Source organism: Myotis brandtii, unplaced genomic scaffold (assembly GCF_000412655.1).
Source record: "Myotis brandtii unplaced genomic scaffold, ASM41265v1 scaffold432, whole genome shotgun sequence".
Classification (NCBI taxonomy): Eukaryota; Metazoa; Chordata; class Mammalia; order Chiroptera; family Vespertilionidae; genus Myotis; species Myotis brandtii.
Window position 1 is genome coordinate 1,851,011 of NW_005366520.1, and position 15,862 is coordinate 1,866,872.

Below are 15,862 nucleotides of genomic sequence, written 5' to 3' on the forward strand. Positions count from 1 at the left end.
GATATGACAATCAAAGCATACGGAACAAAACAAAAATTAACAAGTGGGACTATATTGAAGAAAAACACTTTTGTATAGCAAAGGAAACAATCAACAAAAAGGTAACCTATGCAATGGAGAAGATAGTTACACACCATATATTTGATAAGGGCTTCAATATCTAAAATATATAAAGAACTCATACAATTCAATAGCAAAAAGACCACAAATAGCCCAATTTAAAAATGGACAAAAACCTGAGTAGACATTTCTCCAATGAAGATGTACAAATGACCAACAGATACATGAAAGATGCTCAGTCTCATGAATCATCAGGGAATACAAAGCAAAACTATGAGCTATCACCTCACATGGGTTACCAATTAAACAAGATATAGCAAAAGCCAGCAAGGATGTGAAGGAAAGGTAACATTTTTAAACTGTTGGTGGGGATGTAAACTGGTATAGCCTTTATGGAAAACATATTTAGTTTTCTCAAACAATTAAAGAAACCACACAGAACTACCATATGATTCAGCAATACCACTTTTGGGTATATATCCAAAATGAATGAAATTGATAGATAGAAGAGATATCATATTGTTGTATACATAAAATCTATAATAATAAAATTGTAATATGCTAATTAGACTGAACAGCCGAATGACCTTCTGGACATCCTTCCGGATGACCTTCCAGACAAAGCCGGGGCTGCAAGGGCCGAGGCAAGCTGTTGCGGCTGTGAGGGCCAAGTCCCTTGCACGAATTCCATGCATCTGGCCTCTAGTATTAACTATATACTGTGTTATTTTTATACTGGGAATTACTAGCCAAAGTATGAAATCAAGCTAAGTGTTTATATTCTAAGTAGAGGCCTGGTGCACAAAATTCATGCACTCAGGGGCATGGGATCCCTCAGCCCAACCTGCACCTTCTTGCAGTCTGGGAGCTCTCGGGCAATGTCCAACTGACAGCTTAGGCTCACTCCCAGTCGGACATTCTTAGCGCTGCTGCGGAGGCGGGAGAGGCTCCCACCACCGCCCCTGCGCTGGCCAGCCATGAGCCCAGCTTCTGGCTGAGTGGTGCTCCCCTGTGGGAGTGCACTGACCACCAGGAGGCAGCCCCTGCGTTGAGTGTCTGCCTCCTGGTGGTCAGTGTGCGTCATAGAGACTGGTCGTTCCGCCATTGGGTCGATTTACTTATTAGCCTTTTATTATATAGGATGAATGGATAAAGAAAAGTGGGGTATAAAACATGGAATATTATTCAGTTTTAGTGAAGAGCATGCCATTTGCAACAATATAAATGAATTTTGAGGGCACTATGATAAGTGCATTGATTCATTAAGCCAGACCAATAAACACAGATACTGCATAATATCACGTATATGTGGAATCTAAAAAAAAAAGAAAAAGAAAAAAGTTAAACTCATAGAAACAGAGTAGAATCCTAGTTGCCAGAGATTGGGGGCTATAGGAAATGGAGTGATGTTGGTCAGAGGGTACAAATCTTCAGTTATAAGATGAATATGTTCTGAAGATCTGATGTAAAGCATGGTGACTGTAGTTAATATACTGTGCTGTATACTTAAATTTTACTGAGAGATTCGATATTATGTGTCCTCAACACACACAATACACACACAAACATACACACAAAGGTAACTATGTGAGCTGATGGATGTGTTAATTTGATTATGATAATCATTTTATAATATACATGTATATCAGGTTGTCGTGTTTTATACTTTAAATATATACAATTTCATTTGTCTATTACACCTCCAAAATCCTCACCCTCCTTCCCTCCCCACAAAAAACAAAAACAGAATAGAATACAGACCACTAGTCTTATTCAGAATAAAAATAAAAACGATAGAATTCTTTAATCACCTCTTCCATAAAGTTTACATGGTACTGATGATTGATCAAACTAGATATTTAAAAAAAAGAATAGAAATAGCATTTCAAAATATAGAAAACAGCTGGGACATTGTATATTATTACATCTTCTTTTTAAGCTGTGTCAATAGACCTACTTTTTGTCTCCAGCAATGCCTTCCTTTACTATTGTATGTATTTTTTTTTCATTGTGTTTACTTTTATTCCATTTTTGAAAGTATTTCATTTTGGTTTTCTTGACTAAGCAGGGTCCAAAATGTAACAAGTATGGTTGAAAAAAAAATAATGGATGGGCAAAAATAACAATGATTATCAAATATTCACTTAGGTAATAGTTTGGATAGCAATAAAGTTCTCATAAGAGGATATATATATATATGTATAGGCAAAAATGGTGATCTTGTGAATTCCATCATAAAACAAAACAAAACTTTATTGGATTATTATCTTTTAATTTCCTCATCTGATTCTGTTCTAGGTTCTACACATATTTTTAACAGATTCTTTTCTAGGATATCATAAGCAAAAATATATAATATCACTATGGATTATGGGATAGGTATAGAAGTAAAGTTATAGACTTCAGCATGCACACACAAAAATTAATTTCATATTGGTTTGTGAAGCTGTGGTTGGTTTTACCATGATATACTGATTTTATTGCATATCATTGTGGTTATAGCATCATGCAATTTGGCATGTAATTTGTATCAGAAAGAGTTCTGTCTCTATCATTTGCAATAGCAACAGCTATATATTAATCACATAGCTTTATCTGTATATATAAAAGCCTAATATGCACATTATCCCCATGGGAATTCGACCAGGAGACCGATTGCTCGCTATGACATGCACTGACCACTATGGGGCAGCACAGAACAAAGGAAGGCCCTGGTCAGCAGCCGGAAGGCCCCGATTGGCCCTATTGCCAGCCAGACCTAGGGACCCTACCCATGCAGGGATTTCATGCACTGAGCCTCTAGTATGAAATAATAGTAACAGTAATACAGAACTGTCTCAACCAGTATGACTCCTAGTTTTTGAACTGAGTTTTAAATGGATTGTTGATGTCCATAGAAGGATCAGAACAAATAAAAGAACTAGTTGGAATTAATCACTCTGTTCTCTTCAGTCCCACAGTGCTTTGTTAATTCTTAAGAACTTAATTCATTCTGTTTTGATTTAGTGCGATTTCTGTGCAAGCTCATCACCTCTACCTAACTGGGAGTTTCTTGTGTAGTGGCCCATCTCATTCATCTTTCATATCCACAGCTATTAATAATTGTTCATATATGAAACAGTCACAACTAAAAAAATAAAGATTTTCTTATCTTTTTATAATGTGCTTTTTAAATTTCTTTCAGAAATTTGATACCACTGTACAAAAGCGAAGATGACACAGAAATTTCAAAGACGATTAAGGCTCAGTGGACTTCTCTGGGCCTAGAAGATGTGCAGTTTGTAAATTACTCTGTGCTGCTGAGTCTGCCAGGCCCTTCTCCCAGCTCTGTGACGCTGAGCAGCAGCGGCCAATGCTTTCATGCTAACGGCCAGCCTTGCGGTGGAGAAGCCAGAACACACCGCAGCCAAGATCTGCTCTCCTCATACGCAGCCTATTCTGCCAAAGGAACTCTCGAGGTAATATGACCATTTGTCTCTGTCATTTACAGTGAAATAGAATTAGAAAACAGCAGCTTTCATCTAAAGTGAACTAACTGGCAAGATGCAACATACAAAAGTAACTGTTAAATGTCCTCAGTGTGGAGATGCCAGGGAAGGAAAAGGAAGATTTGGATTGCCTGGCTCTTGACTTGTCATTTTGGAAAGTGAAAACACGTTAGAAGAATTCAATTCAAAAGTGTTGAACATGTGACTGAGTCATTCACATTTCCCTTAGTACATAGAGTACATGTTCATTTCATTCTTCGTTTTTGAAAGGCAGATTTTAATAGATTGCTATGGACAGAAAGAATAGAGGTGGGGGCAGTGGAAAATTGATGTGATTATTCACACTTTTAAGATTTGAAATACAGTACTTCCACTTTCTTAATGGAAAACACCTGAGCTAGAAGGCCAGCTGTGGGTTATTGCTTTGCTATTTTCTGGGTTAGTTTTTGTTGTTTTTTGGTGCTGTGGTTTTTTGGCATTGAGGTTAAGTGCATGGCTTTTAGAGCCACATGGACTGGTTTCAATCTCAGCTCTAGGGCTGTTTCCTCAACTCTGTAATGTGGCTAATTATATTTCCAATATCATAAGGTTGTTTTGAGAATCAAATTGACTAATATATGTAAATCTTGGAGGACAGAGCCTAGGCCGTAGTAAAGGCAATTTGCCAGTTAGATACAATATATAACTGGTCACTAGTTTTCTTAAATAGCAAGTGGTCTGTTTCCATGTAAAAATATTGACTTAATGAGTATATTTAGTCTTTTATAAAACTGTAGATTGCTTTACTTAATACAAATGAAATTATGTTTCTGATTGTTGTTCATTATTGCCACCGATTTTTAAAAATCTAACTTCTGATTATCTCTGATTAATATATGAAATATTTAACCTGGATGGTGTTGCTCAGAGGTTGAGCATCGACCTATGAATCAGGAGGTCTCTGTTAGATTCCCAACGGGGCACGTGTCTGGGTTGCAGGCTCCATCCCCAGTAGGGGGCGTGCAGGAGGCAGCTGATCAATAATTATTTCTCATCATTAATGTTTCTATCTCTCTTTCCTCTCCCTTCCTCTGATATCAATTAAAAACATATTTAAATATCTATTCAATAAAGGATCTAATAAGGTATTTATATGGATTTTTAAAGCTCTAGTTGTATTATAATTTTCAAAAGCAAAGCAATTTGTAGGTGACTGTTTTACATGCATATGGAGTACTTGCATATTTTATGTCCATGTTTTAGACAGATGTATTATTGATACTCACATATTCTAATTAATAGAACACTAGTAATTTTTCTGCATCCCTTCAGATCATTTCCTAATTCAAATCAAGCTTGAGAGGTTGCTGCTGCTGATTCAGGCATACCTAATTTTTTATTTTGAGTACATTGTGTTTGCATGAATTTCTATCAGGCAGAGCCATTAACAAGTTCCTAAATTATTCTAGTTTGACTGCCAGCAAAGCTCCCCACTACTTTGCTTTTGACAAGGTTATTTGTAGAAGAGGAGTGCCCCTTTTCTTTGAAGAGCTGTCATGTCCATTCATCATGTGACTGTTTGGGATAAGCTTCCAATTTTCGCTTTTTGGTAACAGTCTAAACAGCATTTGTGATAGCTGAGATCTACTTGGAAAACCGGCACAGCGCCAGCATGATGGATGGTGTACTTTGCAACTTCTTTGTAATTCCTCGTGCACTGGAAAGGTGACATTGTTTACCCCATCATAGTGACAGGTGGGTCAGTGAAAGGGTCCTAGGGAGAGTTGTCCTGTCAGATGCAAAATACATATTAAAATGGATACATACATAATTTAGCATGAGTGAGGTTAGCTTCGGGGAATAAACAGTAATTTATATTTTTATTAAAAGGCAAATACCCACTATAATATCATCATGCTGTTAAAGGCATTGGTAGTGAGTGTTGACAATGTCTAATCAGTTTTACAAATAGAATATATGACTTCATGTAATCCCTGGGCAATTATGTCTTGTGTCCTTTGTGAAACCCACACAGATGCAGAAAGCAAAGGGAATAATTAATATTTAATATGGGTTTGTCAGGTTGGGTCCGCCATGTTTTTAGTTTTGAACAGGGGATTTGTTTTTATTCCAATACATTTTATGGGTTTTAGAGTGTTCTTTCTATTAAGTATTCCTTTGTGTCTGAAAGACAAACCCAATAATGCAATTTTGTGTAGAAATTTATTTTCACCAACTCATTAACTGTGCTTAAAATATTGATATCAACACATTTATCACTACCCCATTCCTCAGAGAACCCAGGCTAGCACCCTTCCTGATCAACTGTGGGTTAGCCACTTCAATTCTGTAAGCGTTTATGTTCTTATTTTTATAAGAGGAAACATACTAGTATCCCAAGTGGTTGTGGAAAAGAAATTATAAAAATCACTTAAAGTGCCTGGCACTTGGAAAGCACTCTATAAATGTTTTTATTATTATGTGGAATAAAGTAGACACATTCAAATGAGATAAATTAGGAAAATATCAGAACTATCTATCATAAGATTTGGAAGCACAAGCTTTTTACCCTCTTGTCTGATTATAATGGTCCTGTATTCTGTTTAACATGACAAATATCAATCATCAGGGAGGAAAATGCTTTGAATATATATATATATATATATATATATATGGCTAAGTGACCGTCTGACCGGCCAACTAGCCAGTAGGTATTATGCACACTGACCACCAGGGGCAGATGTTCAATGCAGGAGCTGCTGAGCAGCAATGACTTGGCAGCTGCAGTTCTTGGGTGATGCACCTGGAACCAGAGAGGAGGGAGCCTAATTCCAGGGTGTGTCACCCGAGAACTGCCCTCTTGCAATCCAGGACCCATGAGGGGATGTCTGAGAGCCAGTTCCAGCCCGATCCGCAGTCCAGGCTGAGGAACCCCACCTGCCAGAGGGACCCTACTCACTCCAAAAACCATCTTCGAGCCATGGCTCCACCCCAGGTGCAGCGGCTGGGGAGGGGGGACAGTGGGAGGTTGACTCCAAGGCCTGTCAGGCCTGTTTCCCCCAGTCCCGCCCCATTGGCCACCTTCTAATTAATTTCCTTTCAATGTGCACTAATGTGAGTAAATAATAGACTATTTATATGTCTCTGATTATATTTTTAATTAAAAACTAAAAATCAAAGAAACTAGGAATAAAGTATTTGTTTTTAATTTTTTAAATTATTATTTTTAAATCCTCACCTGAGGATATTTTTTCCATTGAATTTCTTGTAGAGAGGAGGGAGGGGTTTGAGAGAGATAGATAGATAGAGATAGAGATAGAGATAGAGATAGAGATAGAGATAGAGATAGAGATAGAGATAGAGATAGAGATAGAGATAGAGATAGAGATAGAGATAGAGATAGGAGAGAGAGAGAGAGAGAGAGAGAGAGAGAGAGAAACATCCATGTAAGAGAGACACATGACACATTGACTGGTTGCCTCCAGCACGGACCAGGGCCAGAGATGGAGCCTGCAACTGAGATACCTGCCCTTGACTTGGAACCAAACCCAAGACCCTTTGGTCTGTGGGATGACACTCTGTCCACTGAGCCAATCCATCCAGGGCAGAAGTATTTTATTTTTGAATGCAGAATTACAAATTCTGTCAAGTTGGTCCTGAAGAGCAGTGTTATCTTTGTTGTGTAAAACATCAAGACATAGTTTAACATATGAAATCTGAACATCATCAAATAATTTGTTAAAATGTCTTAAAGTGTAAAAATATAACCACTTCATGGAATCTTTGAATAACTTGCAAGTCAGATGTCTATTTTCTCATGGCTAGGAAAACATTGTCTTCCTGTTTTATTTTTAATATTCTTAAACAAAAACAAACTTATCAGTGTTAAGGCAAAAGGCAAAGCTATGTGCATTTGGCTCTGAAGGATTCCTGTTATAGATAAAAATATCAGAAGCTAAAGGAGTGGAATAGAATTGTATGAGTATGAAGATTAAGCTACTTTCTCACCAACAGAAAATGTAAGCTTGGAGCTGCTTTTCAATGTTGAAAATGATTTTGCTTTTTTTTTTTTTTGTCTTTCTTTTCTTCTCTTGGGATCGATCTTTTGATCAACAATGAAAAATTGTGAGATAAATAGCTGTGAACACAATTGTATAAAAGTTATTAATTTTAAAAAATTACATATAATACCTTTACCCAAATTCCATGTATTCCTGATATGAGCTTTGTGCACTGAATTAACAAAATAATTTCATAACTTCTGCTAATTTGAGGATAATAACCATAGGACTAGTTGCCACATATTATATATATATTTTTTCCAGTATTTAAAATTTAGACAGAAGCATTTACAAATAAAGAAGTGATCTATCACAACATAGTGTCATAGTTAAATATTTGTGAGAAAGGTTACATCTTTTATGTGGGAAAGAGGACAAAAGCATATAAAATAAAAGTTTTAATGCAAAGATAGTTGAATTAAAACAAATATGGACATTTTAGTGAGACAATGTTTGACTAGAGACTTCTAATTTGACTAAAGTTACCTGTAAAGTTTCTGAATCTCCATAATTAAGTGTAATTTGACAGAAAAGTCTAGGTCAGCCTTTTTATTTTTACTTTTGATATGATTTAAAGCATACTACTTATAAAACTAAGTGGTAATGTAACTTTTCCAGCAGATTTAATTTATATTTTAATTTCCATAAAATGCTAGCATTTAAATATGTAGTTTGCATGTAAGATTTACCTCCCTTCAGAACTAGAGAGATCGGTGCAAAAGTTGATCCTTAGGTTTATGCACTATTTTGATACACTAAGATAAATTATTTTAAAAGGCAGAATTCTGTCATATTACTTTCACTGTCTCTGGGAAGAATTCTCTTGAATGAATTAGCAACTCCTTCAATATCCTTGCCTTAATAAGTTTAATATCATTTATTAAATAAAGTGTCCTATGATTATTAATGTTTTCCTATATATTTTAATTTGATATGGAAAGATTAACTGACTAATGTAGAACTTAGCCAGCTGGGTCTCCCTAATAGAGCAGGAAGCCATCAACATTCAGCAAATACACGCTGAGTGCCTTTTGGATGCCAATCACAGGGGACAAAGTGGTTAAAAAGAAAGCTTTGGACATTGCTTATATGTAGTTGGAAGTCTAATGGGAGAAACTGGCAGTCAGGTAAACAATTACAAAACTCCATGGCTCGATACTTCTAACTTAAAACATAGGCAAGTTATTTAAACATCCTAAACTTTAGTTTCCTCACCTAAAAAATAGACAGATATGTCTACTGAATATGAATGTTCTAAAGATATACTGAAATGATTGACTCCATTATACAATCTCCATAGAAAATGTGTAGCACAGAGGACATAAACAGTTTAGTATTCTTTTTCTTTTATATCATGTCATAAATCTGGTCTAGTTTAATCATTCTCATAATACACACTTGCACATGTGCATTGACATACACTTTCACATTCATAACTTCTGCTAATTTGAGGATAATAACCATGGAACTAGTTGCCACATAATTTATATATTTACATGTACACTTTTTCCAGTATTTAAAATTTAGACAGAAGCATTTACAAATAAAGAAGTGATCTATCACAACATATTCTTCATAATTAAATATCTGTGAGAAAGGTTACATCTTTTATGTGGGAAAGAGGACAAAAACATAAAAAATAAAAGTTTTAATGCAAAGATAGTCGAATTAAAACAAATATGGACTTTTTTTCACAGACTCAAAGGCTTTCTAGTCAATTTCCAATTTTCTAACAGCTGTGGTTTCCTGTGGTCTTCCTCTTGCCTTTATCTCCTCCTGCAGTTGCTCACTTCTTACCCTCCTCGATTACTCCACTCTTCCCACATTGTCAAGCCTAAGAAAAAGCTTCAAGCCATAGTCAAATCCGTAACTATTTCAGTTTTTTAAAATATATTTTTATTTATTTTAGAGAAGGGAGAGGGATAGAGAGAGAGAGAAAGAAACATCGCACAAGACTTGTAGGCCAATTACGGCAAGGCTACAGTATTAGGTGGGTTGGACAGCACCAAGAACAATGCCATTGGGTAGAAAGTGAGATTGCACTCAGCTTCCACTTCAAATCTCATACACCTGTCATCCAAAGTCACAGAGGCAACTAAAAAATCAATGATTGTGCCCTGGCGGTGTGGCTCGGTTGGGCATCGTCCCAGGCACCAAAAAGTTGCTGGTTTGATTCCTGGTCAGGGCACTTGGATTGCTGGTTGGATCCCCAGAAAGGGGGGTGCAGGATGCAGCTCATCTATATTACACTCTTACATCGATGTTTCTCTCTTCTCCATTTCTCTCTCTAAAAATCATTAAACTATTATTATTTTTTTAAATCAATAATTGAATGGTGAATGGCAAGGAATTTCCTTCTGTTTTTTTGTTGTTTATTTCCTGAAAGGGGAAGTTCAATGATCAGATAGAGTTTACCTTCTAGACCAGCGGTTCTCAAACTGTGGGTCGCGCCCTCTTTGGGGGTTGAACGGCCCTTTCACAGGGGTCACCTAAGACCATCAGAAAACACATATATAATTATATATTGTTTTTGTTATTAATCACTATGCTTTAAGTATGTTCAATTTGTAACAATGAAATTGGGGGTCACCACAACATGAGGAACTGTATTAAAGGGTCGCGGCATGAAGAAGGTTGAGAACCACTGTTCCCGACAAATCTAATGGAAGATCAAGAATTTCCTCAAATTACCAGTATATCAGATACAGGGGTGGGCAAAAGTAGTTTCATAGTTGTTACAAATAAATAATATAATAATTAAATAAAAAAGAATAAAATATGTGTTTCATAGCCTCACAACTGTAAAACCTACTTTTGCCAACCCATGCATATATTTTTCTGAGATACTTCTACCTCCTGGAACATTTTGCAGAAATTACCTGCTGAGCTTCCTTCTTTGTCCTCAAGCACCTGGAACTGGTCCATCAGCTCTCTTCCTAGACTTTCAAGATAATGACCCTATTTCCCCATTGCTCTCCAATCTCACCCCAGGGGAGATGATTGAGTTCTTTCAGAATGTTTAGTTCAGGAGCAATTTACCAGAGCTGCTGTTGTTATTATTTTTTTAAGAGTTTTATTCTTGGTTTACTATAGCAAAATAGAGTAAATAGCTTAAACATGGGAATGGCGGTAAATTTACAGACACTCTCATCATCACTTGTTGTTGGTGAAAATGTAAATGGAATAGGATTAATCACTTTTACACTAATTTATTTCATCCATTCTCACTTTGAGAAAGAATAATCTAGATGCAGTTTCTATATACTTCTTTTGTTTCTAGGATTTATAGAACAAATGAGGCTAAATCTTCTTTTTAGTCTACAAACCTTCTTATTGCATTTTTGGTAAAAGCTGACTAACTAACCAACATACTATTACCTCTCTCAGCTGTACATCTCAACTGTTCCTTCTAACTGTTGAGTACCACCTGGCAGTTGTTCCTTCCTTCATTGATACATTCCTGAAAATCCATCCTTATCTAATGCCCACCCCTATAAGAAAAACAATAACTTCCTCTTTCAAAATTCAGAAGTCATGCTTTACACCTTAACATACTTGATGTCTTTGTTTCATTTGCAGAGGTCTTTATTCTCTCAGAGTTTGTACTTACCTCTGCCGAAAGGTTCACCTAGGTCACTTTATGGCTTCTCATCATTTAGATGTGATCTCCTTAGCAATGTCTTCCCTGACTTTCCTATCAAAATGATTCCCCATCCCTCTAAACTACTCTGTCCATATTTTCTTTAGGGCATAGCATAACCGGAATCTTCTGAACTGTCACTGTCTTTGTTGACTTTTTTTATTGTTGATGTCTCATCAAGAGAAAGTAAACACAGTATAAAGCCAGTTTTTGTAACTCATTTTCCTCCCCATACCTTCAGAAACTAAAATATAACCTGACCCATGTGGTTGGAAAATAACTAACTTTTCTCTTTAATACCTTCTCTTTCTTGGACTTCCATAATTTTTGTTTTCTCCTGTTTATTTTCCTACTTCTATACATATATTTTATGATTTCCTTTTTAAGATATATAGTTTTAACTTTTAAAATGACTGTTCAATATAAGTGGGTAGAAGGGAAAGATATTCTGGCTGATTTTTATTTTTAATATGTTGGCCAAATAATGCAAATGAGTATCTAAATATTCTGTAAGGGCCTATTTGTTAAATCTGGGGCCACTTAAAATTGTTTTTTCTTACTGATAATTTGTGTTTTCTAACTTACATGATTTTGTCTATTGACTTTGGAGACAATAGACTTAAAATATGGAAATGTAATCCTGACAGAACTGTGCTTCATTTTGGTTAAATTTTTATATTACACTTTTAACTTAATTTTATTATCTTTTAAATGAATGTGTACATGTTATATTATTTTTAAAAATGCAAATATCTTAAATAATTACTGAATGTCAAGATATTGTATTTAGTATATCATTGTAGCAAATATTTTTTTCAAGTTTTTATTAAAGGAAAAAAAGTGTTAAGTATGACAAGTCACCCCTTTATCTGATTGCTTAAACCAAACATAGCAAAATGTATCATGTTTCTCATCCTTATTGTTGAATTCAGTTGTCATATGCTAGTTTCCCATACTAGCCGATGTCCCTTCTGATTGTGTAGGAGTCCATTTTAACTGATAGTACTTATGCTGCTTCAGTTATTAAATAATTTAAATAATTAAATATTAGTTTAAATATTAGTTATTCAAATGAACAATTATTTAATATTAAACTATTATATATTTTATATAGCACACTCCTTATGCCAATCTCTATTTAATTGACCTTGATTAGCTAGAATAATGTTTAGAGAAAAAGTTTGATTCATGGAAGAACTATGATTTATCAGTGATGTCTGCCATGGGTGCGGGGAAGGAAGCAGCAATGGTTTTTATGATTCAATGCATTGTGTTTTTCCTAATAATGTCCATGATGAAAAGTACTTGCATGAACTTGAAAATGAAGTACTAATAAAATTCTAACCACTCTTCGTAAGTACTAATATACTCATGCTATTTAGAAAGGATAAAGGTAAACATCAGAAATAAATTTGAATTTTCACATTTTTAATAAGCCTAAGCACTTTAATTTAAAGATGATTCAAAAGCTAAATTATATGAGATAGTAGTAAATTTCTAAAATAAAACTTATATTGAGATGAATGGTACTTCTGATAATGTATTTTGTCAGTAGGAGAACTGCTTGAGTTTACCATTTCTAATTTTGAGGAGAAAATTACTGTTTTAGTCAAAGCAGGCTTTTCAAACATTCTGTACATTCAGAATCTCTCTTAGAGAGGAACTAGGAGGATTCAGAGTGATTGATTTGGTTGAAAATGTCAAATCTGAAAATTTCCAAAGCATATATCATTTCCTAAGCATGAATAAATTTTGCTACTTCAAGGTAGAAGAGAAAACGTGGCACTGGATTATTCCTCAGTGTGGAGCCCAGGCCACTCACAGGTGGATGTACCCAGAGACACTTCTCTGACCTGGTTATTTTCTATGATTGTTCTTAGCTGATCACAGGAAATAATTTATTCATTTCTGTCTTCTATTGCTTCTGCTTAGGGTACTTCTCCATTTTTATATAGAACCATAGAAATGTTATAGGTGTGGTGTTTCCTGTGTCCCCACCTGTTCCTGGCAGAAGTGGGGTTCTTGGGATGCCACAAGAATAAGAATTTCCTAAGCCCTCTCCCCCCGCCCCACACACACAGGAGGATGAAGTATCATGGAAAGTTTTATTGATGATGTAATAGTAAGGGTTCATCTCCCTCTGTCTTGCCATGGAAAAAAAGTACCCTTTTGTCTTCAGCAGAGCTAGGATTATAACCACTCTCAAGAGTTTCTGCTCTATATTAAAGTCTAGTCCCGTCCCGTGTCTGGCCAGGGGAGCTTGTGTTCCAAGCAGCAGCCCATTGCATGGGCATCTGCATAGCCAAGAACCATGCAGCTTCTAGGGCCACTTGGCAGGCTAGTGTGAGGTCAAGGAGCAAGGGAGAAACAGGAGCACAAGAGGAACAAGAGAGAGAGGTCTCCTTTGTCTGGGAATCTTAACTGGGAGCTTAACCAATGAATCCTTCTGGGTCCCCTGTGCTTGCAGTGGCTCCACTCCTTAGCCAATTATCTTTGTTCCCCAGGCTAGACCACATCACCCAACTTTACTGTACCTGTGTCCATCTCCCCCCTTGTAGGGCCCCTTCCCCCAGTGATCTGCAGGGAATGGATCTGTGCTTCTCTGTGGGGAGTGTGAAACTGCAGCTTCCTGGTGAAGCTGCCCAGAGGACTGTACTTATAATGTCTGGTCTCCCCTTTGCTCTCTTCCTATTTTAATATTAACTAGCTAGTTACAATGGTAACAGGAGCACTGACATAGTAGAATCACTTTTTAATATTTTTATTTTTAGTCATGTTTATTTAATTGTCTGGTTTATGATTCCTTCTATCTTACCATAGGTAGAAGATAATTTTATTTTATTTTATTTTATAGATACATTTTTTTAAATTATTATTTCAGGGAGGAAGGGAGAGGGAGAGAGAGACTTTTAATATTTTTATTTTTAGTCATGTTTATTTAGTTGTCTGGTTTATGATTCCTTCTATTTTACCATAGGTAGAAGATAATTTTATTTTATGTTATTTTTAAATACATTTTCTTAAATTATTATTTCAGGGAGGGAGGGAGAGGGAGAGAGGGTTGAAAATATCAATAAGAGAGAATCTTTGACTGGCTGCCTCCTGTATGCCCCCTACTGGGGATTGAGCCTGCAACCCAGGCATGTGCCCTTAACTGGAATCAAACCCAGGACCTTTCAGTCCACAGGCCGACACTCTATCCACTGAGCCAAACCGGCTAGGGCAATATTTTAATGTTTAATATTTGTTCTACAGTGTACCCATCTTCCTCTCTGTTGTCATCTCAATATGTGTTGTTGTTGTTTTTTTGACAAGTATAAAATATTTGATTTTTTGTCTGAATTGTTTCTGTTATTTTATTTGTTCTCAGTTTGAAATTTAACATATTATTTAAACAAATTTAAAGTGGAGATTTTTTCATATTTTTCTTTGGTAAAAGAAAACCTTTAAAACAAAACAGAACTAGTTCCATGTTACTCTATCTCTCTCAGTACTCTCTCCTATGTGTCAATGAAGTCCACAATAGAACTAGTTCCATGTTACTCTGTCTCTCTCAGTACTCTCTCCTATGTGTCAATGAAGTCCACAATAGAACAATGGGTGCACATGGAGTAAATAGTTAAACAGGTCATTAGGTTCCTGCTTATTTGACATTCCCCAAAGAGACTAGTTGGGTGTGACTCCATTCTTAATATTTTCATGTAAATTAATCATAGTAGTCCAACCAGTTTAGTGAACAGTTTTCTAGAGAGACACCATACATACAGTAAGAAGAGGTGCATTGCTGCAACTGAATGTGTGGAAAGAAATGGCTTGACATTTTATCATATCACTGTATATTGATTTGTGTCTAAGAAAAATTCAATGTGCTTTCTTGCAGCTGTGATTTTCAGCTTGCTCGAAGGTAAATAGGAAAGACATTTAGAAAGGACCTGGTTCCTTTAAAAGCAATAAATACATTTTTATTATCACCTGTCATACCTTCAGAAAATTGAGACTTCTGTAATTACTGATTTTTAATGAATAACCTCAAAGTGCATAAGCCAAAATAAAATCAACTAATATAATAACATAATAATTCCTGTATTGAGGAATATTTTTGTGAAAAATAACAACCCTATTACTAGTATATTAAAATGCTTTAATGTGTTGACATGTGCTATTTGTAGAAGATGAGTGGAAAAATTCTTTAATTGAAACTGCCATTGTTGATGCAAGTTATTGCTATTTTCCAATAATTAAATATCTTTTACAGAATTTTTATTTTTGTAGCTGCCATACCTTCCTGGTATGTACACAACAAAACAACTCACAGACTGGTCTACATCCTCTCAGACCAGTATGATTTCCCCTCAAACTCTCTCAAATAAGAAAAAGATGTTCTTTAATGTAACCAATTGAGTAATAACCCTGTTTTAAGATGCTCTCAGTGAATCACAAATAATTAGTAGGTAGCTTAAAAATTTAAAATGGAAACTATGAATTATCTCATTTTTCAATGTGAGTATTAATATTATGTGATCAGTTATTTAATCAAGTCTTTAAATTCCTAAATCAACAAATATGCATATCATAATGGCATCAGCAAACTCAAAAGTGGTATTAATAAAGCACTGATTTAATCACATTTTTAT

At 35.6% G+C, this 15,862-nt stretch overlaps 1 protein-coding gene across 1 annotated transcript in view; it reads left to right on the forward strand.

The window, feature by feature from the left end:
• NAALADL2 (N-acetylated alpha-linked acidic dipeptidase-like 2) overlaps positions 1-15,862 on the forward strand; it is an 825,315-nt gene that overhangs the window by 294,091 nt on the left and 515,362 nt on the right. The window contains exon 3 of the mRNA XM_014546150.1: positions 3,245-3,518. Within this exon, the coding sequence (XP_014401636.1) occupies positions 3,245-3,518 (274 nt within the window). The remainder of the gene's footprint in view (positions 1-3,244; positions 3,519-15,862) is intronic.